The sequence below is a fragment of the Microcaecilia unicolor genome, chromosome 5, assembly GCF_901765095.1.
Source record: "Microcaecilia unicolor chromosome 5, aMicUni1.1, whole genome shotgun sequence".
Lineage (NCBI taxonomy): Eukaryota > Metazoa > Chordata > Amphibia > Gymnophiona > Siphonopidae > Microcaecilia > Microcaecilia unicolor.
In genome coordinates, this window is record NC_044035.1 from 82,194,726 (window position 1) to 82,222,625 (window position 27,900).

The following is a 27,900-nucleotide window of genomic DNA, read 5'->3' on the forward strand; positions in this document are numbered from 1 at the left end:
AATAATATTGCTACAGTCAGAGGGAAAAATGCCTTTGTTATTACTACTTTTTCACAGAAAGGTATTGAATAATTAGGGAAGGGCTTCCTTCATGCAGAAGATTTGTCCAGCATCAGTCTAAATGTGCCAGCATTGTCCAGTTCAGCATACTATTAGTCAGGTTCATACAAAGTTAATTATGTTCAGCAGAAAATAAATCTGTTGCCTCTGCCTGCTTGCTATGTGAATATTTCATCACTGTTTCATTATTGCTACCAAGTATTACATATTACATTTGCTTTAAACTTTGTTTTAATTCATTTATCCAGTCCTTACATGCATATGGTTTTGCTTTTTAATCCTAAGGTGCTTGAACAATTTGGACTGCTATGTGTCCTGTACATCTACTGTCTTAATAGAGTAAGGAAGAAAATGATTTATGTTACCTTTACTAGTATTTTTACTGCTTATAGAATCTGGCGTTCTTGGGGGGGGGGGGGGGGAGTTCAAGGTGACTGCGGCACAGCAAGGGCTTGGCGGGCTGGGAGGGAGGAGATTATTTGCGGCGGGGACGGGCTAGTCAGATTTCTGATCCCATGCAACTCTCTATTGAGAACCCCTGCTCTAGAGTATTCAGCAGTTTGTTTTTTAAGGCAAAAAGTTTCATATGCCCCCAAAATATATCAATTCTTCCTAATATTCTTTTTGGATATCTCAAATCAAATGTGGAAATTTTAAGATGCAAACAATACCCTTTTCTTTTCCTTTCTCTGGGCTTCCAATAATGCCTCTCGCAGATGGCTTTGCTTTTACATATACGCCGTGTACACATCTACTGGGGTACTCTTTGCTAATGAACATATCATATCCTTGGATTGTTTCTCAAATTCAACAAAATTAGAACAGACTCTATAACCTCAGGAATTAGCATTTAATATTAAGTCTAAAATTTATTTTTAATTATATCAGGAAGACATTAAGAATAGCTTGTGTGTAACGCCCTTTCTTTTTTGTGTCTATAAAAGATAAATTGTATATGACAAAACATGAGAGAAGTGTTAAAGCAGTTTTGATAAAATCATGGGAATATATACTATTTGATGTCATTACAGTGGGGCTTTCCACATAACGGCACAATGAATTACAGTGAGTTAAAGCGCGGTTTCTTTTGAAGCAGTTGATACTTTTTTTTTAAAAATAATTCATCAGATTTTTGTACATACTTGTTTTATTGAAATTCACATTCAGTTTGATAGGAGGACATTCACTAGCAGTGCATGAGTATTGCTTTCTTGCAGTATCAACTTGTCATTCAAATGTGAATTGGTACAGCATTTTAGGGTTATTTTCAACATTTATTTTATGATTGTGGAAGCTTATGTACATCTCCATTACTCATTTTCTTTCACAGTACTTCTTTTTTCCAGTCAGTATCTGGTCCTCACCCCACCCTTTTTAAAAGATTTTATTTCCTACCAGAATTGGTAAATATGTCTAAATCACCGAAGGGTCCTTCTACCAAGCTGTGGTAGGTGAGCACTAGTGCATGCTTACTTCAGCTTAAAAGGGTTTACCGCAGGATGCGCTCAGGTGTCCTGTGTTAAGTTCAGGGTTAGTGAACACACCACGCCCTAAAAATTTTATTTTTTTTTACTGTGGAGGGGTCATGTCTGGGGCAGAGTTGGTGTGTCTGTGGTAATTGGTTAGCGCAGCTACATTACCACATGCTGATTAACACATGAGCCCTTGGCATTAGTAACGGCACATGTGCTAATATTTTTAATGGCTACGCACTAATAGCAACATTAGTGCATGATCATTAATACAAAAATTGGCCATTTTACTGTTGCACTAAAAATGGCCTTAGCACATGGGAAAGACCCGCATAAGGGCGCACTAAGGCCACTTTTAACACTGCTTTGTAAAAGAGCTCCTGAGAATGTGAGGCATCTTTTGGTTTTTACTATTGAATGCTACATATGAGACTGAACTCCAACTGAGGATATGATATGCTTTCTCATGAAGACTCCATCAGAATATTTTTTTCTTCGATATAAAAGGTAGTGTCTAACACTTGAGAGAAAAATATGTGCCCATGTGCACTTCTAGAAAACCACAGTGAGTGATACAGTGTGTATTTAATCATATGGTATTCCAAATACATTTCTTTGTAATTAAGAGACATGACAGCACTTCATGTTCCAGGTTATCTTATAGGCATCTCTTTTTGAAATGTGGAAGGAAAAGAGCGTATCATCCTTTTTCAATTGCAATACAGATTTTCAATGAAATACATGTGTGGTCATGCTAGACTACACATAACTAAATGTACTTATAGAAGATCATAGCAACAGTGTGTTTTAATAATGAATAGGAAATACCGTATCGCCTTTTTTAAAATTGCAAAAGGTTTTTTTTTTTTTAAACTGGAATACAGGGGTGGTAAGAACAGACAATATATTATAAAGAAGAGTACAATAAGTTGTTACATAATATTTCTCTGTTCAGAGCGGTACTTCTTGATATGATGCCCAGATGAGGTTTTACAGAGATGAAACCACCTTTTATAAGCAGTAAGTACAGCTGAGCATTAATTTACCAATTCCTTGCAAAATCACCATTTAGAGGCTTTTTTACAAAAACTGCCAAGAAGCCCGCAGGTATAAAATGGGCTTCTTTGCATTTATAGCGCATACTAATTCTGTTAGCACAAGCTAAGCTTTAGTAAAATGACCCCTTAGTGAGATGTAAAATAGTTTATTTTTTATTTAAGAATGGTCATTTTTAGACACATCTACTAACTAAAGCACCGCTTTCCATACGTTCTTCATGATTATATTTTCTTTAAACTATTTTAGTTTACTTATAGCTGTGTTTAAATGCGATATAAGTGTGTTGCATATCTTGTTGATTACAAGACACAGAATATTTTAATTTTTGATTTTTATTAAGTTCCAAAAACTTATTGAAGAAAAAGAAAAAAAAATAATAAATGAAAATAGAACATAGTACTACATGGCACATAAAAGACATTACAGAATCACTAATAGAAACAAGCTAAGTGCAACAGTTTAGGAATACCAGTCTCACATAGTATAACAGCAGAAAAGCCATTGCCCACAAAAGCAACAATAAGCAGATCAAGAACCATAATTCACAGGGTGCAGATCTCTGGGGGGGTATCTACAATTTGGTAATTCAAAGTGTGGCCGGAGTGTTACAGACAACATAATCAGTAACAGGAGACCACATTCTTTTATGCCTGTCCATCCTCCCTTTCCTCTCTGCCATATGGGTCTCATACTTAAGATATCTGACAGACTGTTCTGCCAAAATTGAAAATTCAGTAAAAAAAAGAATTATTCCTGTTACACAATATAAACTGTAGTTCCGCAGCAGTTAGTATAGATATTAATCAAATCTGATCATCAGTAAGTTTCCAGCTGAAACTTACTGAACAACAGCCTACCATAGGACGTTGGAAGGTTCAGTTGTAGTAGTTGCTGTATAAAGGACCAGACCAGCTGCCAGAAGGATCGAACATTAGGGCAATAATATAGCATGTGGTCTACATATGTTGCTTACAAGACCAGCAGGTTGCCACATAAGCTGAAGATATTCTGTGAAGCTTTACCGGTGTCCAGACCACCTGTCTTGCAATCCAAAATAGATTGACGTAGGGATGCTGAAACACTACATCTTACATGTTTGGACCAGAAGTGGGACCACTGAACGTCCGTGATGTGAAATCCCGTCTCTTTAGCCCAAAGAGTTTTAAGAGTGCCCACACGCCCTTGAGAAACTTTCAATTTCACCAGCACCTTATACCAACATAAGGTTTCATTCCAAGGTCTCTGATCTGTCTGCAAGTCGTAGTAATGCTGGCTGCTGTTTCCATTTGTACCAAGGAGGAGAAAAGCATTGGCTTAGTTGCATCCACTTAAAGTGTGAAAAGGGGATAGGTATGTTTCCTTTGAGTGTCCAAAAAAGAGAGGAGCATTCCCTCTAAAAGAACGTCCTCCAAGGTATATATATGCCCTGCTATAGCCATTCCAACCAGAATTACATGTTGCCATTGAGCTGTAGTTTAGGGTTTCTCCATAATGGTATGCTGACTGAGCACAGGGACGGAATAGACATCCTCGCATCTATGGAAGCCAGCGCTAAGCATGTAGAAGTCAGCAATGGATTCTCCTGAAACACAGGTGTCATGCTCATACCCAGTACATCACAAGTATGAAAAGGGGCCATCGGCTTAGTTTCCAACCTAACCCATCCAGGAACTTCCTGAGTCTGGTCCATCAGCAACCACTGCAGGCCCTGTCTCAAATATATATGCTCAATGATAGTCATAAAAATTGGGTAAGTTCACACCTCCACAGTCTTTAGGCAACTGCAGTTTTGCCATGGCTATCCTTGGTTGTTTACCATGCCACAAGAAGCGAGTAATAATTCTTGTAATGTCCTTATATACTGTAGGGGTAAAAAGATTGGAATCATATTCATGAAATACATCACCACAGGTGCAATGGACATCTTCAAGGTTTCTGCTCTTCCCCACCAAGAAAGTCACATAGGGGCCCACTTTTCACAGAGATCTCGTACAGTAGAAACAAGTTTACATTCATTTGCCTTTAAAGATTTCTGCACAGTCTGCCGTATTTGGATTTCCAGATATTTGAATCCCCCTATTTGCCATCTGAATGGAAATTGTTCAACGAAAGCTTTTGTACAATAGGCATTCAATGGCATCAGTTCAGATTTTGTCGAGCTAATCTTATAACCAGCAAAGAGTCAAAGTGATTGATCTCTGAAGATTGAACAGCCAACAATAGGGGCTCCAGTGCTAAATCACATAGTAATGAAGACAAGGGACACTCTTGGATCGTCCCTCTGTGTAATCTAAATTGAGAGGACAAACAACTGTTAATGTACAACTGTGCAACAGGGGCAGTATATAGAGCCTTGACCATCCACAGTACTCCTCACCCAGTCCAAACCATTTCAGCATTTCCAACATATTAGGCCATTCAACCCTATCAAATGCTTTCGCAGCGTCCAAAGACACCGAGAAGGAAGAAATATACATACATTTAGTCAGTTGTAAAAGCTGAAAGTAAAGCCTCGTATTTGCAAAATGTCACTGTGCAACAAATTCAGTTTGGTCTGGATTGATAATTTTATGGCGACACCTTGTCAGGGGTGTCATTTTATCTGTTTTATAGCCCCTGAAGCAGCCCTGCTGGGCGAAACTCGGGCTGTACTGTATATAATTTTTAATGTATCTATTAATAAATTACATTTTTTCCATCACAATCTGCTTTGTTGATTTTCCATCTTGGAGTTTGCAGACCGTCTGCCCCTTGGCTTTCTTGGACCCTTGTTATTTACTCCTGCCAGATACGTGGCTTGGAGAAACATGCCGTGGGCACGAGCCCATAGCCACATCTGAGCAGCTTCCTGACACAGGGGGGGCGAGATCTGGTGCCCCCCTGCTTGTTGACGTAGTACATGGCAACCTGATTGTTTGTCTGAATTTGAATAATTTGATTGGACAGCTGATCTCTGAAAGCCTTTAGAGCGTTCCAGATCGTTCGCAACTCCAGGAAATTGATCTGAAGACCTGATTCCTGGGAGGACCAAGCTCCTTGAGTGTGAAGCCTGTCTACATGGGCTCCCCACCCCAGGAGAGATGCATCCGTTGTCAGCACTTTTTGTGGCTGAGGAATTTGGAAGGGACGCCCCAAAGTCAAATTGGATTGAATTGCCCACTACTGAAGGGAATGGCGAAAGTTGGTGGGTAGCTGGATTGCATCCTCTAGATCCCCTGCAGCCTGAAACCACTGGGAAGCTAAGGTCCATTGAGCTGATCGCATGTGAAGACGGGCCATGGGAGTCACATGGACTGTGGAGGCCATATGGCCTAGCAATCTCAACATCTGCCGAGCTGTGATCTGCTGAGACACTATGGCCAAGGAAACAAGAGCCAGAAGGTTGTCCGCCCTCGCCTCTGGAAGATAGGCATGAGCCGTCTGTGAATCCAGCAGAGCTCCTATGAATTCTAGTTTCTGAACTGGAAGAAGATGGGACTTTGGGTAATTTATGACAAACCCCAGTAGCTCCAGGAGATGAATAGTCATCTGCATGGACTGTAAAGCTCCTGCCTCTGAAGTGTTCTTCACCAGCCAATTGTCGAGATAAGGGAACACATGCACTCCCAAGTCTGCGTAGCGACGTGGCAACTACTGCCAGGCATTTCGTAAACACCCTGGGCGTAGACGCGAGACCAAAGGGCAGCACACAATACTGAAAGTGCTGTGTTCCCAGATGGAATCGAAGATACTGCCTGTGAGCTGGCAGTATCGGGATGTGTGTATAAGCATCCTTTATGTCCAGAGAGCATAGCCAGTCGTTTTTCTGAATCATGGGAAGAAGGGTGCCCAGGGAAAGCATCCTGAACTTCTCTCAGACCAGGTATTTGTTCAGGCCCCTTAGGTCTAGGATGGGACGCATCCCCCCTGCTTTCATTTGCACAAATACCTGGAATAGAATCCCAGCCCTTCTTGCCCTGGTGGAACGGGCTCAACCGCACTGGCGCTCAGAAGGGCAGAGAGTTCCTCTTCAAGTACCTGCCTGTGCTGGAAGCTGAAGGACTGAACTCCCGGTGGGCAATTTAGAGGTATAGAAATCAAATTGAGGGAGTATCCTAGCCGGACTATTTGAAGAACCCACCGATCGGAGGTTATGAGAGGCCACCTGTGGTGAAAAAATTTTAACCTCCCTCCGACCAGCAGATCGTGCGGCACAGACACTTTGATAGCGGCTATGCTCAACTGGAGCCAGTCAAAAGCCCGTCCCTTGCTTTTGCTGGGGAGCTGCAGGGGTCTGTCTGGGCGCACGCTGTTGATGAGAACGAGCACGCTGGGGTTGAGCCTGAGAAGGCTGTCAAGAAGGTGAATTGTACCTACGCTTATTGTATATGAATGAATGAATAAATAATTATATCAATACTTTTAAGTGACACTCAATTTCCTAGAAATGAAGAAAAATTAGCGCATCAAGTGTACTAAATATAACATACTTTGACCTGAGTAAATGGCTACTTAATGGTGGCATTGCAAAACAAAAACATCTCAGTATTGTAGAGCACAATTTTCTCTTTCAGATGATACTGTTCACAAGCTGATTCAGGCAGACTTTTTTTAATAATTGGCTTTGAACTTTGGTACATTTTACCATTTGCGCTGACAGTGCCAACTTTGAAAAGATCCTGCAGGGCGGTTATAGATGCTGGTTAGTTGCAAATCTGGCAGTATTATGTCCAGCACAAGCATAATGCTTGTTCAAAACTTCAAGTCTGTATCTTTGTTTGCATGGAAGTTGTTGCAGTCTGAATATTGGTCCAAATATGTTCCGATGAGTCGCGACCAATTTTGATGCACACTTTGAGTCAACTTGTTTGACTGGATTTTGCATCCATAATGTTAAAATGTATTTCATCGGAATTAGCATCAAAAACTGTACAGGATTTGAATTTTTTAGCCATTCTTATAAGTGTGTTTGGATTTTATAAGACCCCAAAAATGGCATTTTGGTAAATGTGGCGTGCTCATGAACTGACAACCTTTCAGAAAAGGGGGTCTAGATCTGCAACTATTGTAGTTAGAGACCTCAAATTTTGGGAAACTTCGTTTAACGCCTGACTCGCGCAACAGATAAAATTTGAACAAAATTGGAGAACATGATGGTGGGAACATTTTTTTAAATTTTAGACCACTTGGCATGGAATGACCCTGAAGCAAAACGAAGGTACCTCATAAAAGGCTACAGAGGAAACTGGAGGGTCATGGGATAGGAGGAAATGTCTTATTGTGGATTAAAAACTGGTTGAAGGATAGGAAACAGAGTGGGGTTAAATGGGCAGTATTCACAATGGAGAAGTGTAGTTGGTGGGGTTCCTCAGGGGTCTGTGCTAGGACCGCTGCTTTTTACTATATTTATAAATGATTTAGAGATGGGAGTAACTAGCGAGGTAATTAAATTTGCTGATGACACAAAGTTATTCAAAGTCGTTAACTCGCGACAGGATTGTGAAAAATTACAGAAGGACCTTACGAGACTGGGAGACTGGGCGGCTAAATGGCAGATGACGTTTAATGTGAGCAAGTGCAAGGTGATGCATGTGGGAAAAAAGAACCCGAATTATAGCTACGTCATGCAAGGTTCCACGTTGGGAGTTACGGACCAAGAAAGGGATCTGGGTGTCGTTGTCGATAATACACTGAAACCTTCTGCTCAGTGTGCTGCTGCAGCTAGGAAAGCAAATAGAATGTTGGGTATTATTAGGAAAGGTATGGAAAACAGGTGTGAGGATGTTATAATGCCGTTGTATCACTCCATGGTGCGACCGCACCTTGAATATTGTGTTCAATTCTGGTTGCCGCATCTCAAGAAAGATATAGTGGAATTGGAAAAGGTGCAGCGAAGGGCGACTAAAATGATAGTGGGGATGGGACAACTTCCCTAAGAAGAAAGACTAAGGAGGCTACGGCTTTTCAGCTTGGAGAAGAGATGGCTGAGGTGAGACATGATAGAGGTATATAAAATAATGAGTGGAGTGGAACAAGTGGATGTGAAGCCTCTGTTCACGCTTTCCAAAAATATTAGGACTAGGGGGCATGCGATGAAACTACAGTGTAGTAAATTTAAAACAAATCGGAGAAAATCTTTCTTCACCCAACGCATAATTAAACTCTGGAATTCGTTGTCGGAGAACGTGGTGAAGGCGGTTAGCTTAGCAGAGTTTAAAAAGGGGTTTAGACGGTTTCCTAAAGAACAAGTCCATAAACCACTACTAAATGGACTTGGGAAAAATCCACAATTCCAGGAATAACATGTATAGAAAGTTTGTACCTTTGGGAAGCTCGCTAGGTGCCCTTGGCCCGGATTGGCCCCTGTCGTGGACAGGATGCTGGGCTCGATGGACCCTTGGTCTTTTCCCTGTGTGGCTTTACTTATGTACTTATGAAGTGCTAGCAAGATTCCTGGTTATGTAGTGATAACCTATTCCTTTTATACCTTTTTCTAACTATGTGTATGTGACAATTTTCAGTCTGCTGTTTCTGCTGATAGCCCCCTTATCTAAACACAACATTTAATTTACCTGTTCCAGCAAAACCAGTCTCACGACCTCCAACCATAAATCTTTGCACAGAATAGTCCTAAGGTTAACCTCCTTCTTCATCCCTCCCTTTTACTGTGCTTGCAAGTGGAATTTTAAGATAAGATTATACTGAAATACTGTCTGACCTTACCTCGCTGTTTTACAGAGTTGGGCAAACTCTGCTCCACAGAAAAGGAAAAAAAAAAAAGGAAGGCATCTTAAAAGTTACACACTGTCTATAATTTTCTGGCTGTTTTGTGGGCATGTGATGCGCTGTCTGGGGCGCTGAAAATTTAGCCCAAGAATTTTGGTGATCAAGTCCTCAACAAAGGACACAGGGTTCTGTCCTTTGATTCCTTCAGTGAGCCCTTGAATTCTCAAATTATTCCTTGTACTCCGATTATTAGAATCTTCGCGCTCCTGTTGCAAGGCTGTAATGACCTCATGTTGCTCAGACCACCGCAGGGTCATATCTTCAAGGCCTGGCACTCGTTGCTCAAGTTCTGCCGTTTTTTCAGAGCACAGTTATTTGGGCTGAAACTGTAGCCACTTCTCTCTGTAGATTTGCAATGTTGGTAGCTCTCTCACAAACCATGCATTTAATTTCCACAGTTCTTGCATTACAGGTTTCAGCAAGTCTTGCATTTCTCGTAGAAACGCCATTTTCAGGGGCCTAAGGGAGATCTTGTTTCAGTCTTTTACCGCTGCTTTGTGCCCTAAAAGTGGTTTCCAGCTTGATTTGCTTACATGCTGCCATCTCCTAAAGTAGTTAGTGTCAAAAAGAGTTTGTTGCATGAAGAAGCACGGGTGATTCTAATGGATTCAGAATATGCAGAAGGACAGCATGAGAATCAAGCTGCCATCTCGGTTGCTGCAGGCTCTGCTCCCCCTAATTTTTGATTTTTACTTTTCATATTTCAATGTTTTTTATTGAAGCAACGGTAACATTACGATGCCATTAAATAAATTTCCATTAGTTACGTCAGACTTAAGTTATACAAAATCAAGTCTACCTGGCATTATATAGAGCATCTAACTTCAAAAGCTTTGACATTTTCTAATTTTTAATACCCCCCCCTTCCCCCCCCCTCCCTCCCTCTCTCTCGAACACAGTCTGAACTCAAGGGTCCACCGTCCCAGGGCCTATTAAATTATGGAAATCATTCCTCACTCTCTCACCAACCTTCCCATTGAGTCAAAAATTTAACAAATAACTCTTTGCTGATGGTGTTAGGGTTTGCCAGAATGCTGACCACCGCTTCTCAAATAATTTTTACTTTTCATATATGTTTGCACAGATACATATGTTCACTAAAGCTACAGAAGTATCTCAGATTTATCAGGACATTGTGTATATTTTGGCATATTGAAAGGTTGTGTATGTCCTTCCATTTTTGTTGTTCTGTTTTTTGTTTTTCATATTATGTATATGTTTCCCTGGATTAATCATATTTATATTTTTATTCATACAATGTGTTTTAGACAGTTTTAAAGATGTTTTATATATTCACATATATTCTGCTTTTTGGGGTCCTTTTATTAAGCTACGATAAAAAAGTGGCCTTAGAGCACCTTTGTGTGGGTTTTTCCCCATGCACTAAGATAATTTTTACCGCAGCAGTAAGATGGCCGATTTTCCAATTTTTATATTAATGGCCATGCAATAATGTTCTCATTGAAACCACAAACAAGATTCTCTATATAATGCTTAGTGAGCGATGAATACATTGTATTTTCCAATACAATTTATTCACCGCTCACTAAGCATTATATAGAGAAACTTGTTTATTGTGGTTTCGATGAGAAGCTTTTGACTATTTTCCTCATTAGATATTTAGTTTATACATGCACTAATGTTGCCATTAGCGAGTGGCCATTAAAAAGAATTTATCACGTATTTACCAACACCTATTTTGCAAATGGTAAGGGTTCACGTGGTAATCCAGCGCTAACCAGTTAGTGTGCAGTAATGTAGCACAGGAATACCTACTCTCTAGACCCCTCTAAGAATAAATAAAAGTATTTTTTTAGCACACACCAATTTGACAGTTACTGCAGGATGCTTGAGTGCACTTACAGCAGCCTAGTAAAAGGGCCCCTTTATATGTTAGGATTAATTTTGTGTGTTATGGTTTTTTATATTTATTTTTTATCTATGTGTTTTATTTACATTTGTATATGCTAACAGTTAAGTACCCCTGATGCAGGCAGGCTTTGTCCTACAAACAGTCGTATTTATCATTTATTCAATCTTAATATACAACCATCTATGCAGAACATGTCAAGGCGGTTTACAATGCATAAAATAAAAATTAAAAGAATGAAAAGAACTGCATAAAATTAACAGGAAAAGAGGCTAACAGAGAACACACATTCAGTCTAGATTCTGAGACAGGAACCTTGGGTCATTGTGAGTGCTGAGACATCACCGATATATTCGGATACCACAATAAAGTCATTCGACCTTGATAAACCCCTAACATACCTTTTTCTTCTCTTGGTCATCACTGCTTCTTCTATTTGAGTGCTCCATTTCTTAAAATTACTCAAGCTCTTAAAATGACTGACTAAGCTCATAGCTAGAAGTTGACGAACTCTGCTGAATTTGTCTGCCAACTGATTTTGATTTCCCAAAATGTAAGTGGCTTGGAACATTCTGTACAAATTTGACTCTCTCTTCTCAAGCGTCCTCTCTGGTGCAGAGGAGCTTTGCTGTTTTACGTAAGTTGCGGACAAGGGTATTGTTGATAGGCCCTGTTTTCAGACTTTGGAGTATGCCCATGTCTCTGTTCATTATGGAAATGGTTGGAATAACTGAATGCAATATGAAAACATTGCAGACTCTTCAAACTGTTGCTACTCGGCTCCAGGGGTAGGTTTGATCATTTGACTCCACTATATCTGCAATTTCATTGGTTACCTGTAAGGTTTTGATGTAAATTTAAAATAATGGTGTTGATATGAAAAGCTGTCATCCACGGGCTGATCTGGTGAAATGAAAAATTATGTTTCTTACCTGATAATTTTCTTTCCTTTAGTCACAGATGAATACAGGTATTTGTGGGTTGTGTTCATCTACCAGCAGATGGAGATAAGAGAGCACTGAATTGCACTGCCTTATGGGATGGAATTCTCCCTGGTCAGTCAGTATTTCTCATAACAAAACAGAAGGAAGCAGAATTATAACATTTCTCTTCCCCCACAGGGAAAAGGATCAATCCAGAACTGTAAACAGGTAAGACTAAATCCAATATACCACCTAAAAATTAAAAAAAAGTAGCACTATGGAGAGAAGGAATAGAAGTCACCGAGAATAACCGCACTGGATTCATCTGCTGCAACTACAGAAAAACATAATTTTTTGTTCCTTAGCATCAGCAGCAGATGAATCCAGGTACTTGTGAGATGTAGCAAAGCAGTCCTTAAATAGGGAGGGATCTGGAAGAACCCGTGGAAAGAACTGATCCATCCAAAGATGCACTCAGCCACGCTGAGACCTGGAACTGAAAATGACAGGAGAAGGAAAGTTTGGCAGAACACACAAACACCCAACATCTGTAATCCAGAGAGAACAGACGGGTGTACGCCCAGGAAGATATGATGCACAGTTAGAATACGCCTGGAAGACATCCTGGTGTGGAAAACCCACTAGCAAAACGCGGACGCCATAGCCTTCCTGATCTAGCAAGGAAGCGTGGTTTGGAAGTACATTTCTCGGATAGAGGACTTGTAGATCACACACAAGAAACAGACCTATAAAAGCCAAAAGGAAACTTCCAAAAAGAAAAACATCCCACCAGCCGGAAAACAAGAGAACAAGAGAAGAAAATCAGAAAGCCGAGGACTAAGGCCAGGACTGAGTGCACTGTCCTCCTTCAGGAGAAATCTAGCGGATCTCGACCGAAGGCAGCAAATCTGAAAACCTGGTTGGACTGAAATCAAGAGTCCTGAAAAATTAAACCGTCCCAGACAATAGCATGTGGAATCCAACCTCATCTGAATGGAGGTTGGTTAACTTGTCTTCAGAAAAACATTGGGTTTGTACTTCACTCAGAACTACACCAAGTTTGCGAAGTCCTCCTGAAACACCGACGTGCCCCAAAATGGGAGGCCAAGCAGCCGCTGTAGAAAGCTACAGCTGCTATGCAGAGTAGTAACTAAATTAACAGACAGAAAGAAAGCTACAAGCCCACACCAAGTCAAACAAGGGATCAAAATCCCTGAGTCAACTGGGACATTCCCACGCTTACACAAGCTGCACAGTACAGTCTTAAGAGATCAAAAATGACCGAATCGTCAGCGGAAAGCTGTGCAAAATCCAGTAGAAGTGGCAGAGGATGGCTTGCAGTTCCATGGAAGACAGCTTTAAACAGCCGAGAAAGAAGCACCACAGAAGCCTGACATGACACAATTTCAAGGAAGAATTGCTAAATAGAAGCTGTTTGGTCCAGAACCCAAAAATACTTCAAGAGTTTAGGAGAAGAACAAAGACGTAGCACCTGAGGAGGAACAAAGGCTGGAGCAGAAGAGCAACCTAAGCCTATGGCCAAAATCACCCCCATACACCCCAAGAGCTTGGTGGAAACAACCAAACCCTGGAGAAAGTGAAGCTCAACCGAAAGAAGAAGATGAGATAGTCAGGAGACATTTGTAGACTCCTCAGAGAAGAAGAGAACATTAGCTCAAAAGAGCAAGAAAGAAGAATCTGAGGGCAAACAAGCTCGAGACACAAACACAGAATCTTTAACAGAAACTTGCATGAATGGACAGACAAGATAGTCCATATGATATATCTGCCTTTATATTTGTGTGTCCAACATCCGGAAGCAAATTTGACTCCTTTATCCGGCAACATCCTTCCAAGAATTGGAAATCAGAGAACAAAACCATGAAAGGGAAAACTGGAAAATAAAACCCTGCTTCTTAGAGATCACTTAAAGAGTGAATCACGTTCAAAATATGCTCCTTAGTCCACAAAATCATTCACGGAGATGCACCAGCCTACATGTCAGACCTGATAGACCTACCACCTAGGAATGCCAAAAGATCATCCCGCACATTCCTTAACCTGCACTTTCCTAACTGCAAAGTTCTAAAATACAAACTAATGCATGCGTCAAACTTTACCTACTTGAGCGCACAGTTATGGAACGCATTGCCGCGCAACTTAAAAATGATCTACGAACTAACGGACTTCCGCAAACTACTGAAGACCCATCTCTAACATGGAATACCTCAACAATCAACCAATGTGAATATACACAACTCCCCCACATATAGTCAGAACTGTTTTACAATATATGCTTGTTATATTACTACCATGTCACCAAAAATCCTGCTGTAATACTAATTATCTATTTTCTAATATACTTCCATTATTCACGATGTATTGTAAGCCACATTGAGCCTGCAAAGAGGTGGGAAAATGTGGGATACAAATGCAATAAATAAATAAAATTTGACTCCCTTATCCAGCAACATCCTTCCAAGAATCGGAAATCAGAGAACAAAACCATGAAAGGGAAAACTGGGAAATAAAACCCTGCTTCTTAGAGATCTAGAGAGGCCAGAACACCCCCTGCTTGGACTGCAGTTATACCAGACATCCACATGGCCCGAGTGACACGGAGACCGTAAAGATGCGGAGAACTCGTTGAAGCTGAAACTCAGGGGAAGGCATTACCCTTAGCCTGAACACAATGTAAATGAGAGTACTCCAGAAAGCTGTCAAAGAGAGGATCCTGTCCCTTAGGCCAGTCTGGCCAGGAGGACTAGAGCCCTCGAAGGCTAAAACAAGACTGAGAAGCAGTACTAGAATCCTGAGACCCATTCGTTGTCCCTCAGACACGGAGTACAAGAGACATGGAGTACTGTAGAATTCAAACCAACCTCTCTAGATCGCCTCCAAACAAGAGCCCACCTCGAAAGGGTAGTTCGTCCAAAGTGAGAGAGTACCATCAGATGCCCAAATCCTAAGCCAGAGCTAACATCTTGCCTAGAGAGATAAGAGATGGCTGAAGTGACATGTTCACTTGAACCGGCTGGAATGGGTACAGAAGGTGCTAGCCAGAGTAGTTGAGAGCCAATCAGGCCCGAACATAAATAATGCCACACTGGAACCGACCATAGGTTCCTCTATCCCAGTATCCTGTTTCCAACAGTGGCAAAGCCATGGTACAAGCATCTGGCAAGATCGCAAAATAGCACCATACATTTTAAATTGGTTACCCTACAAATAAGCATAGGATATTCCTCAAGTGCATCTCAAGAATGACTGATGGACTCTTCTGCTAGGAAGAAGTCCAAAACTTCATCAAAACTCGCTACGCTAACTGCATAAACTACATTCTCTGGGAAAGAATCCCAGAGTTTAATTACACTGAGATGGGAGAAATACTATCTCCAATTTGGTGAAGAGTATATAGCTGAGTGGAACCATGCATTCATGGCCAGCTCACAGCAGTGGGTCCAGAATTAGAAACCTGTGAAGCACCAAGTTCACCCTACGCTAGCCACAATCAGCAGGAAAACCGAAACATACCGAGACGCAAGAGCATTGCCACTGAGAAAGCAGTGCCAGATCTAGCACGGAAGAGGCTATGCCAGCAACAGGGTGCCAGACTTGCAACAAGCTGCTGAGGAAACCAACACTTGGAACGTTAGAACCATTGCATGAAAAGAGCTGATCCATCCATGCCAAGGTAAGCAGCGAAGCAAAAATCGCCCCCAAGAAAGAGCAAGGAGTACCATCTCCTACCTGTGAGCTAGACAGTGACATCAGCCACCTTCCTGAAAAAACTGTGGTGTGTCTAAAAGCACCGTCACACCATCTTAAAGAGAAACAACCCAGCCTGGGATAATTGGATTGTCTTTTTTTTTTTTTACAACATGCAAGTACAAAGTCAAATTCAACAGGACAGTAAACTCCTGTGGAAGGAAGAGAACCTGAGAACGCTCTGGAAGCCAGGAGAGAGGGTTCCCCTATCCCCCGGTCCCCAAAAAGGGCAGGGAGACTGGGGAAACATGCCTCAGGCATCAAAGCGCTGGTGGCCATACCGCAAGATCACTACTACATGAACTTGCGACAAAGACACTGCACAAGCACAACCAGTGCTGTCACCCCAATGAGGAGAAAAATTAAAGACAAGGAAGGCATCCCCTGAAGGAGGGAGAAGGGGAGAATTTAAAAAAAAAAAAAAAAAACCCTCGCCCCAGGGAGTCAACAGGTGGCCTGCCAGCTGTGATATGTAGTCTTGAAGAAGCTGCTACCCTCTCCATTATCAACCCTGATATTGGACGCACCAGTATCCCTCCTGGAGCCCATGGATAACAGCACCTGCACCTCCAAATCCATGCTTTAAGTACTTTTTAACCAGATGGAGGAAGGAGAATGGAGATAGGGCAGGAAATGGCAAAAGGATGAGGTAGGGACCTGGGTTCACCAGGTGTACCCCCTAAAGGCAGCACCGCTCAGTTGCACAACCCAAAGCTCTACTGAACTGAGAAACCCAGAACAGGAGCTGGCAACAGATGAGACCAGGAGCTCATGAGAGACCGTCCATCCGCCTTGCTGGAGATAGAGAATACTCACTGACTAGGGAGCATTCCATGCCATAAGGCTGTGCAACTCAGTGCTCTCTATTTCCACCTGCTGGTAGATGGACACAACCCACAAGTACCTGGATTCAATGGAACCCATGTTTCAGGGAGAACACTGCGTTCTGAAAAAGCTGTGCAACAGCAAGTTCCTTCATTAACTAGAGCACACTGGAAAGTCATGAGGGCGGGAGCCTTTTCAAATCTGGCAGTGAGAACTGAGGGGGTCTATTTTTAAGCTATTCTCAAAGGCCTATTATTTTTCTGCTGCATTTGGTGAGACCTCTGTGGGGAGTCAGCAATGATTATGAATTGGCGTTAGTTTCTGCTTTTTTTTTTTTTTACTGATTTAATATTTTAATTTGGTATTCTATTGGGATGTTTGTCCTTGAGAGTATTTGCTTTCCATCTAATTTTTTGGAGTTCTTTTCTTTTTCTGTTTATGTTACTATTGCACACCATTGTGTTACTGTTTTTAAGCCAAGTGGTATATCAAATAAAATGAACTGTAAATACAACTGACTGAAAATCACAAAGTTCCAAATTCTTGCTACTTCTCAACCTAGTTGAAAGGACCCGGCACCTTCCTGTTTGTTAACACAAAATACTGCCACTTGATTGCCATCTAAATTAGAATGGATTGGCCCAGGAGAAAATAAGTAAAATTTTATGTTCTTAAGTGTTTAAGAGTGAATGTTTCTCCTTGGAAAGTATTCAAAGCAGTTTGGTACTAATGGTGGCTGCTTAAAGTGTGCCCATCATAAGACTACATGTTCTGGCACTGTTCATACAGAATTTTGGGGGCAGGTCTGGATTATCTCTTCAATCTATGGTAGGACATAGCATAGCTTTCCAGTCAATCAATATTTTGTTCCAAGAAGGAGCAGAGCTTGCTTTGCTGTTGGAGGGTTAGCAATTATTTTTAAGTAAAGCTCTGGTACTTGGGAAGAAAACTATTCTCATGCATTGGAGAGGGAGGGACATGTCTACCATAGCCCACTGGAGGAATCTGCTGTCTTTATAGAGCATAGAGAGGTAGGTCACGCTAATAGTCATAGTCACAGGTGGCAGAGATTACAGGATATATGGGTATCCTTTTGGCTGACTCTTCCACACAAAGATCATAGTTTGCTATTAAGCAGATAAGTATTCCTTTATTTATCAGTGGTTTTCTGTTAACTAGAGACAAATTTATGTTTTGTTTCTTCCATGCCAGATCCTTGGGGGGAGGGGGATTAATAGTTTAACAGCTTCTTAGATAACAGACTAAGACTTTGGTTTTGTAAAAAAGGAAAACTTTTGTTTGACGGTTTCTAATCATTGATAATTTATGTCATTTGTGCATGATGCAATAGCACTACGTATCTTTTCCTTTAGTGCTGAACTATTTCATGGTTACGTTTAGTTAGAACTGTTGTGTGAATATTATTTTCTCTTAACTGAGCTTGGCATTGCGAGAGATCCATGACTTGCAGACTAGAGTACACTGTGGGCTATAATGTTGTATGCTGTTTATCATTGTCTATAAACTGTATTGCCAATGCTTATGGTTATATTATTTCTGTACTATCAGTTCAAGTTGTTTGTTCCATGAGACAAGTATTAGTTTCATTAATTTTGCAGGATACTCAAACATGATTTCTTAATTTAAAAAAAAAAAAAAAAAAAGAGGTGGGGTGGGGAGGGGGGCGGCAGCAATGACTTAGGAGTAATGTCAGGAAGTACTTTTTCACAGAGAGGGAGATGGATGCCTGGAATGCTGTCCCTGGGAGGTGGTGGTGAAGAAAACAGTAACATAATTCAAAAATGTATAGGATAATCACAAAGAATTCCTAGAATGGAAGCAAAAGAAAAAAAAATAATAAAAAAAAAAACGCAGAGCTTATTTTTATTTATTTAGATTTTGCTCACACCTTTTTCAGTAGTAGCTCAAGGTGAGTTACATTCAGGTACACTGGATATTTCTCTGTCCCAGGAGGGTTCACAATCTAAGTTTGTACCTGAGGCAATGGAGGGTTAAGTGATTTGCCCAAGATCACAAGGAGCAGCAGCGGTATTTGAACCGGCCACCTCTGGATTGCAAGACCGGTGCGCTAACCACTAGGCCACTCCTCCACTCCACTATGATTTGGGCAGAAGCCAGTTTGGAGTGGATGCAGCATCTGGTTTTTGGAGATAAGTTCTGTGATTTGCTAGTGAACTATTGTTTCAGTGAGCTTGGCTAGAAATGGGAGGTTAGCTATCGGGCAGTAGTTAGCAGGGTTGCTTAAGGAATATGTTGGGTCCATAAGCTTAGGACAGACATACGCTGAGCTCCAGGCATCAACTGGAACTATTCCCATGGAGAGACTAAGGGTGACCATAGAATGAATGTCGGGAATAAATGCAGGTAGGAAACGTTTAACAAAGATGGAAGGGTAGGGTCATGGGGCACTGTAGTAGGTCTTTGGGACTGAGTAAGCCTATTTAGTTCAGGCAGAGAAGGGAGAGTAAAAGATAACATTTCGGACTGAACAACGGCAACGGAAGCCACAACACTCTGGGAGACAGACGAACAGGGAAACGTGGGTGCCAGTAGGGGCTGTGGTGACAGAGCAAAAGGAGGCAACTGTGATACTTTGACTTCAAAATACCTTGTCTGGGTACAAGCACGTGATGCAACAGCAGAAGAGTCCTGAGGTGTAGTGAAAGTGGCAAGTGACTGAAGGATTTTGTAGAGTGTAGCTGATGTGGGGGCTCTCATGATTTGCGATGTGTAATATTCCTTTTTACGGAATAGTACGGCAGTTTTATAGGATCGCACCAGAGAGCTGTAGATGTTAAGGTGGGATATGGTGGGGCTGTGGCACCATTTACGTTCTGCTTGATGAAGCTGTTGCTTCATTTGGCACAATTCTGTGGTATACCATTTTGCTTGGGGTGTAAGAGAGGTCCTGATAGTGCATGAGACTAGTGGGCCAAGGAATGAAAGGCAGAGAATAATTCAGTGTTCCTGGAGAACACTTGATTTGTCAGTGAAAGTTTGCTGAAGGAAGGGAAGGTAAAGGAACTCTGAAGAGAGGTCACTAGTATCTCTATAAAGAAAAGTCAAGTTAATGGGGTGACTCTAGTTCCTTTGTAGAACATAGGTAAAGGAAATGAGGGAATGATCCATCCAGGAAAGCGAAAGAGAGGAGACAGTACTAAAGAAAGGAGTACAGGTAGCTGAAGTCCAGGGTATGACCCCCCAGAGTGAGTAGGTCCTTCCACGTGGTGAATTAGCCTCAAATCAGAAAGAAGCATAGAGAAATCCAGACAGAAATGGGAAGCAGGATTATTGACATATGTTAAAGTCTCCAAGTGCAGGTGAGTGCACATGAGGTGTAGTAGTCAGTGAGTAGGTTTGCAGCAGCTGGAAAGAAGAAGGTGTGGGCAGTGACGGGAGGTAAAGAAGAAGGAAATGCATAGGTGGTGCTAAGGGCAAGAGAAATTGAAAGGTTTCCAGAGGCAGCTGGAAGCCAGAGGTGAAAAACCTAAGATATCAAGGTTAGAAGAATAAATGACAGCAAGACCTTCACCATGGCTGTTAGGCCTATTGGCAAGATAATAGCGATAGGCAGTTGGGGTTGCCTGGTTAACACAGGACGCGTCCACCTCAGAAATCCAAGTTTCTGTAAGGCAAAGCAATTCCAATTTCTGTGCAAGGATTAGGTTGTGGATGAGAAAGCATTTATTCCTCAGGCAGCATACATTAAGAAGGTCAATGTTTAATGTGCCATAGAGGGGGCAAGGGGGAGGGACTCGGCGGGCCGTCAGGGGGAGAGGACATAGGTGTCATTCGTGTGAATGATGAGGTAAAAGCCAAGGGGTGGGAGGCCTATGCCCCCAGTGAACTGGGGTAGTTTGCAAAAAGCACGTGGTTAAACTACAGAGAAGAAAGAATGCAGGCACCCTGTAAAAGTGAATAATGTCAACAAAAGGGAATGCAAGAAGGCTTAGGTGGTAACTCCAGTAATTGGGAAATAAGGCCAGTGCCAGGAAGACTTCTACAGTCCGTGCCCTGAAAATGGCAAGGACAGATCAAGAATATATATGTTATATTGCAACACATGCTATGAGTTTACCTTATTAGGCAGATTGGATGGACCGTGCATGTCATTATCTGAAATCATCTACTATGTTACTATGCAGCAGACTGATGAGGCAAGACTACTTGCCTAAATCCATGTTGAATTTGTCCCATTAAACCATATCTATATGTTAAGTAAGTCTGTTCTTTATAATAGTTTCTATCATTTTGTCCAGCACCAATAGGTCTGTAGTTTCCTGGTTCACACAAACCCTTTTTAAAAACTGGCATTACACTGGCTACCCTCCAATGTTCAGATGATATTAATGACAGTTTACAAATTACTATTGAGAATCCTTGACAAATTTTCTTTGGATTTAAGAAATTGTGGCTAAGACCCCCCCCCCCCCCCCAACATGGCCACCATGCTGTTCCCACTGAAGTGAAGGGGTGGGGAGGAAGTAATCTGAGGTCTACCACAGTTCCTTTAGGGCCTGATTTGATAAGGATATTTTCCCATTTCTTCTCCACATCAAGCCCATAATGCACCCTGCAGGCCACTGGCAGAAATATACAACCAACAGCTTCCCTCCCTGCCAAGTCTCTCTCTCTCCTTCCCCCATTTTAGTTTCACCCAGTCTTTTAGCTTGTTCCTCCCCACTAGTCTCCCTCCCCTCATAAATTAGCCATCTCCAACTTCTACTCTCCAGCTAGCCTTTGCAACCAAATAGGCCATTCAGTCTTCTCCCTGGCCCCTACTCTGACCCCAGCACGCCAGTCAATCACACCTCCCCCCTAGCACACCAGCCTTCCCTCCTTCCCTCCAGTTAGTCCTCAGAGCTACTACTAATCATTACTCTGCTGTTGTGGCAGCTGCCAGAGTAGGTACTTCTTCCTCCCTGCAAGTCTGAGCCACACGGTGCAAGAACTCTTGTGCTGGTCTCGTGAGACTTGAGATCAACTTGAGAGTTCCTGCACCATATGGCTCAGACTTGCACAGAGCAGTGCACGGAGGAGAAAGTTCCTGCCCTGGCAGTGTTTGTAACAACAGCCACAGCAAAAAGGAAAAAACAAGAGAGATATGAAAATCCCAAGTGTGAAGACAGAAATATCTAGTCCCTGTGGCGACCTGGCTTCTGAAATTTGTTGAGCCTTGCTAATAAGCATGCAATCTCATTTTTTAGTGTTTTCAGCACTCTGGGAAGGATACCATCTTTCGGGTTCAGTCTACTCCATCAGTCCCAAAGGAGGAAATGTGGTAATACAAGATCAAGAACAGTCCAGGATTTTCTGAGGAATACTAGCTCTTCCATTATTAAAAGAAATTTCATTTAGCAACATAAGTTTTAGAGCGAGTTCGAGCTCCACCTATCCTAGTAACATCTTCTTCTAAGTAAATTCTTCAGGAGACACACATCTGATGTATCCTAGCAGATAAAGGTAGTAAAGCTACTCCTAAAGCATAACAGTCTTCATAGGAATGGCAGTATAACTGAACAAAGAAAAGTCCAAAAATGATTTTTTTTTTCAAATTATTTGTACCTTATAGTGTGTTAGTACATACTTCTGTTGAAACAGCTAAAACACGATCAGGTATAATACAGAAGATTTTGACAATGTCCTTCCTCTTAGCAGCTCAGTAGTGATCTCTCAACTCCAAGCGCTGTTCTTTTCAGAGACTACCATTTCAATCTACATACTTCATTTGTTTAGTGCTTTTGAACAGTTTTGACACTATTTGTCATAACTAATTTTGACACCCTCCCACTGAACAGCTTGTTAGACATAACAGAAGATAATCTATCCAAAAGGCTGAAGCAACTTCTTTTCACAAAAAAGGTTTTAAAAATTATAATAGAAATCGCTAATATTGAGAAGTGTACAACAGAAGCTAGCAAGAACCTCACATAAATGGTGCACTGGATTTCAAAATGAACAATACTCAATATGGAATAATGTATATCATGTAACACTTCTAGCCTGTTCCTGAACCAAAATGTGAAAAAGAAAAACCAGAAAAAAAAAAAAAAAGAGCAAAACTTGTGTGTAGAGTTTCACATGTACCTACCTGCTCCAATTTCTTGAGGTTTATTTCGTTTCCAGAATTCACTTTCACGTCGTTGTTCCTCTAATTAACAAAACAAAGCCTCTGTGACACAAATGATTACATAAGGAAATAGAAAGAAAAGTGCCTTTTTAATTCATAAAGGATCAGATATACTAAGTTTTCTCCTGCAGACACAATGGGGGTAATTTTATAAAGCCGGTTCCACATGTAAAGAATGTTCTAAAGGTGGAAAATGTCTGTTACAAAAATTGTACAGGAAACTCACCTCCTTTTAATGATATTCATGAAAGTGTAGATTGGGTGGAGTTATGATGCACACACATGCTTTTTAAAATACATGCATATATGAAAAGAGTGCATACACGTATTTGCACCTGCCCTGAAGCAGGTGCAAATTTATGTAAGAGCATTTCTAGTCAAACCCTTTCCAAGATAATATGCTCGAGTGAAGCAGATTCTATTGGCTCAAAAAGCAGCTTCATGAAAGAAATAAGGAGACATTGATGTCCCATGACAAGAGGCTTCTGAAATGGTGGTTTCACATGGTGGCCTTCGTGAATCAACATTAAATATGGTTAAACTGGAAGGCTGGATATGCTGAGCATGCAAGAGATGTACTTTGATGGAGGATGTCTGCAGCCTCAAGTTGATAGAAATGATTCAAGTAGTGCAGTATGGAATTTAAGAGGTCACTGAGTAGGCTAATGACCATTAGTGAACCACCACATGGGAAAATCTCTGATATTTTAAACCAAAGGTACACCTGGTGGAAGGCTTCCTTGCTGTCACCAAAACATTGGAAGACCCAGGGCAGATTGAACACTGCTCAATTCCCATGCTATCTGGAATAGTAAATGGAGACTAGATGTCGGAGGGAGCGCATGTTCTGCATTATTACTGAAGGAAATATTTGAAGCATGTACAGAGGAAGAACTGTGAGCCTTTTGATAGGAGAGAAAACATTCTGACAAAGCCAGTATGGTGCTACAAGAATCATTGTGTTGGACCTCTGTTAAAACTTGTGCATGGTCCATTCTATGAGAGGGATGGAAGGATAAACAGAGAAGAGGCCAAATCCAGTTTATCGCAAATGCATCCCTTGCCAGCTGATCTGGAGATGGGCACACTGAACAACAGAAAGGTAGTTTTGTATTTTTGCTGCTGGTGACGAGGTTTTTTTTAAGTAGAGTTTCTCAGGCCTGGAAAATGTCCTGTAGGTTTTGTTATCAACACCACTCGTTGATATGAAGAACTGAGCTGAGCATGTCTTATCTGGTTCTGACTCCTAGGTATGTAAGCAGCATCTGTATATGGCTGGAAATCAAAGTCCCAAATTTGTGCTGCTTCCTAGCATGTGCGAAGGGAACCCATTCCTCCCTATTAGTTTCCATAAAATATAGAAGTTTGATTCCCCATTTGAATTAACACTGAAAGATCCTGAAGAAGTCATATGAACCCCCAGAGAGAATACAATATTACTCAGAGCACCCAATGATTAGAGCAGTTTGTCCTGTGAACAGTTCCTTAAGTGAGATGAGAGCTGAGATGAGAGAAGCATTTGTTATGAGGACAGAGTAATAATTTGGTAATGCAAAAAGAGATACCATTTGGTTTTCAGACCCATCACTGTAGTATAGTCCAAAGTGAAACTGACTGACACATTCTGGTAGAAAAAGAGGCAGCGTATATCGATTCTATCAGAATTTGAGACCTCCATTGTGGCTTTTTCTTTTTCAAGCGCATATAGGAAATTGATAAGGCCTGAAAAAAGGTCATATGATCTAAATCTGCAAGTAGACTCTGGACAAGTCTATCATGGACTACTGAATGCTTCTTGCAGTAGAAAAACTTTTACCTGAACTTTATTAAGAATAGCTCCTATAAATGAATGAACGTTGCTCATAGGTTGAAGCACTGACTTCTCAAGTTGATAAGTCCTAGACAATAGAAGGAAGCATACTGTTTTGTTCAGGGGCAATGCCTCCAAATGGGTTATAACTTTTCATATACCATGACAGTAATAAACCTCGTTCCTAAGGCAATAGATCCTGCTCAAAGTGTCTTTACAAAAAGACTAAAATAAATAAATAAATCACTGAACATCCACATACCATGCCAACAGACCCTGTGTCACATACCAGGCCTCTAAATCTTTTAAGTTTACTGTTAATGTTCACCTTAGCGTGTTTGGAAGATGTTTTTAATCAGGTCTATGGCACCTGAAGAAGCATAAAGAAGTCAGTCCCTGAGGTATGGAAAGACTAGATATCCCTACTTGAGCAAGAGAATGGCCACTACTATGAGAGATTTGGTGACTACTCTGGAGGCTGATGAGTAGCTGAAAGGAATGCCTATGTATTAGTAATGGTTGGTTTACACAAGAAAAAGAAGGTATTTTTCCGCAATTAGGAGTCCTGCTAGCCCAGTCTAGACAAGTGTGTTGTGCTCCCTAATCAGCAAATGGATTCAGAGAATACTGACTTTCAGAGATTTAATCACCAGTGTAAGGAATGATGCAGTCCTGGAACTTTTCAGTATAACTTTTACCAAAAGCAGAAACTGAACTTTAAACCATTCAAACTGATAAACAATCCAATGAATGAACAAATGGAACCCTATATGGGGTCAACACTACTACCAATCTCTACTAGTATAACTGACTAGATTAGATTTCCTAAACTCCAAGGAGCGAAAGGCACATCCTAGCAGTCTGTAGTCTTTCGGGCTAGACTTAGACCGGTCTAGCAGAATTCAAAGAAAGGAAATAAACAGGTAAGACGAATTTTACCTTCCTGATCATCCGATTAGATCAGTCCAGGCAAGTGGGATGTAACCAAGCTTCACTGACCCATGTGGAAGGAAGACATGAATCCCTAAAAGATCACCCTGCCATAGGCGCTGTCTTCGTGAGCCTGAACATCCAGTCTGTAATGCTTTCTAAACCAATATAACAATGACCAAGTCACTGCCCTGCAAATGTGTTTCTGAACACCACCTCTAGCTTCAGCCAGTATCGTTGCGGGTGCCCTAGTGGACTGGAGCCTGTAAAGCCAATGGAACCACTTCATGGCTCAACAGGTAAGCTGTCTCAATACCTTCCTTGATCCAGTGAGTTAAAGCCTCTTTGGAGGCTGCTTGCCCTTTGTGCAGACCACTGTGCAGAACAACATGATCCAACTTGCAAGAGGAATCTATCACTTTCAAGTAACAAATCAAGACTTCACAGACCTCCAAGGAAAGAAAAAAACCCATATGACTCCTTTGGCCACTCTTAGAGAAGGCTAGTTAAGGAGGAAAAGTAATATCACCTTCAACAAAAAGGAAGGTAATGTACATAAGAAGGCTACATAGGGATCTTTGCAGGAAAGAGCAACTCCAAAATGTGTATGGCTGAGCAAAAGCCACCAAAACCACAACCTTCAAAGATACATTCTTAAGCATGGCGTGCTTAGGGGCTCAAATAGGGGCCTGGCCAAGAACTTCAGAGCCAACAGAATGCAGTTTGCATGGTCCCTCAAGGTTCCCCATTTTCCCCACTCCTTTTTAAATGTTCTCATGGCCTCACAGGGATATCAATTAGAAGCAGCTGGTTATAAAGTTTTTATGTATGCGGGTGATATTACGATCTTAATCCCACTAGCAAATGAAGTTGAATACGTGATCCTGTAAACATCTACATGGATGTTTAATCGCCTAAAACTCAACAATGAGAAAACTAAATTTCTCTTATCGGACATACACACACCTCATACAAACATGTTCTTTAGTATTAAATAGCCTAACTTACAGATCTAAAATAAATAAATTAGAATCGTCCTTCAAAATCTTAGGAGTTATGTTAGATCATAATTTGTCATGGGAGTCTCAGACAAATGGCCTTTTAAAAAAAAACCTATACAGAAATATTTCACCCAAGCAAAATTAAAATTATTAGTACAAGTTCTAGTTTTGAGGAAACTTGACTACTGTCACATTATACATCTTGGTTGTGTAAAACATCTGCTAAGAAAATTAAGAACTACTCAGGATACAGCAATTCGTCTCATATGTGGTTTGAGAAAATTTGACAGAGCTTCTCCTTGTTATGAGAAATTCCACTGGTTACCGGTAGAAGCATGAATACTTTTCAAACTATGCTGTTTTATTTTTAAAATTTTGAAGGGCCTAAATCCAATTTGTGTGTTCAATGATCAATGCACTGGCATCAAAATATGATACCCATAACCTAAGATTATCTTTTCCATCATATAAAGGCTTACATTTCAAGAGAAAATTTGCAGCTTTATTCTCCTGTTAGGCTACAAAGATTTGGAATTCTTTGACAACTTTTGTAATTTCCTTATCTTATTATGAGCTTTTCTGTAAATCCTTTAAGGCAGTTCTATTTAGAAAATACCTGTATGTGCTTTCAGGTTAGATTAATTTAATCTTATTTACTATGTGCTTTTTATTAAGGTTTTGCAGGTAGTCTATTTAGAAATCTATTCTTAGTTTAATTCATTGTTAAATTGTATTTCTATTTTACTTATAAGCTCCCAGTTTTATTGAACTGCTTATATTCTTAAATGTAATCCACTCCAAACCTAATTTAAGGTATGAAGGGAATACAACTTTATGGTAATGTAATGTAATAAGAGAACCTATTATGGCACCACCACAAAACAGGCGGCATACTTGCTAAGGAGAAATTAGGACTTAATAATTAGTTTTCCATTAGTTCTTCACACTATTCCAGGATGAGTGGGTAGGCATGTCCATCGACCAGCAGGTGGAGTTAGATAATACAGAACTGAGCTCTAGTAAATAGCACCCTGCTATTAGCCCAGTTCCTCGGTATGAGTCCGAAAGCAAGGAAAAAAAAAAAAAACAGAAGCATGTTCAGCAACCTAATAGCCCATTGGAAAAAAAAAAAACCCAAAAGTTTCCCAAAGCTCAGCCCCGTGAAGCAGGACACCAATACTGCTCAGAACTCCGCCCATAGAAGGGCGTTGGCAAATGGGAGGGCTCTTAGAATACTGTGAAGAACTAATTGAAAGAAAATTATCA

At 41.0% G+C, this 27,900-nt stretch overlaps 1 protein-coding gene across 3 annotated transcripts in view; it reads right to left on the bottom strand.

Moving 5' to 3' along the window:
* PCGF5 (polycomb group ring finger 5) overlaps positions 1–27,900 on the bottom strand; it is a 300,957-nt gene that overhangs the window by 113,371 nt on the left and 159,686 nt on the right. For 2 of the 3 annotated variants that reach the window (XR_003942125.1, XM_030203048.1), the window contains exon 5: positions 22,855–22,914. The exons of the other annotated variant lie outside the window; for it this stretch is intronic. Coding sequence is in view for 1 of the 2 variants with exons in the window: in XM_030203048.1 (XP_030058908.1) it covers positions 22,855–22,914 (60 nt within the window). In the remaining variant the exon portion in view is untranslated. The remainder of the gene's footprint in view (positions 1–22,854; positions 22,915–27,900) is intronic. 3 annotated transcript variants of the gene reach the window in all.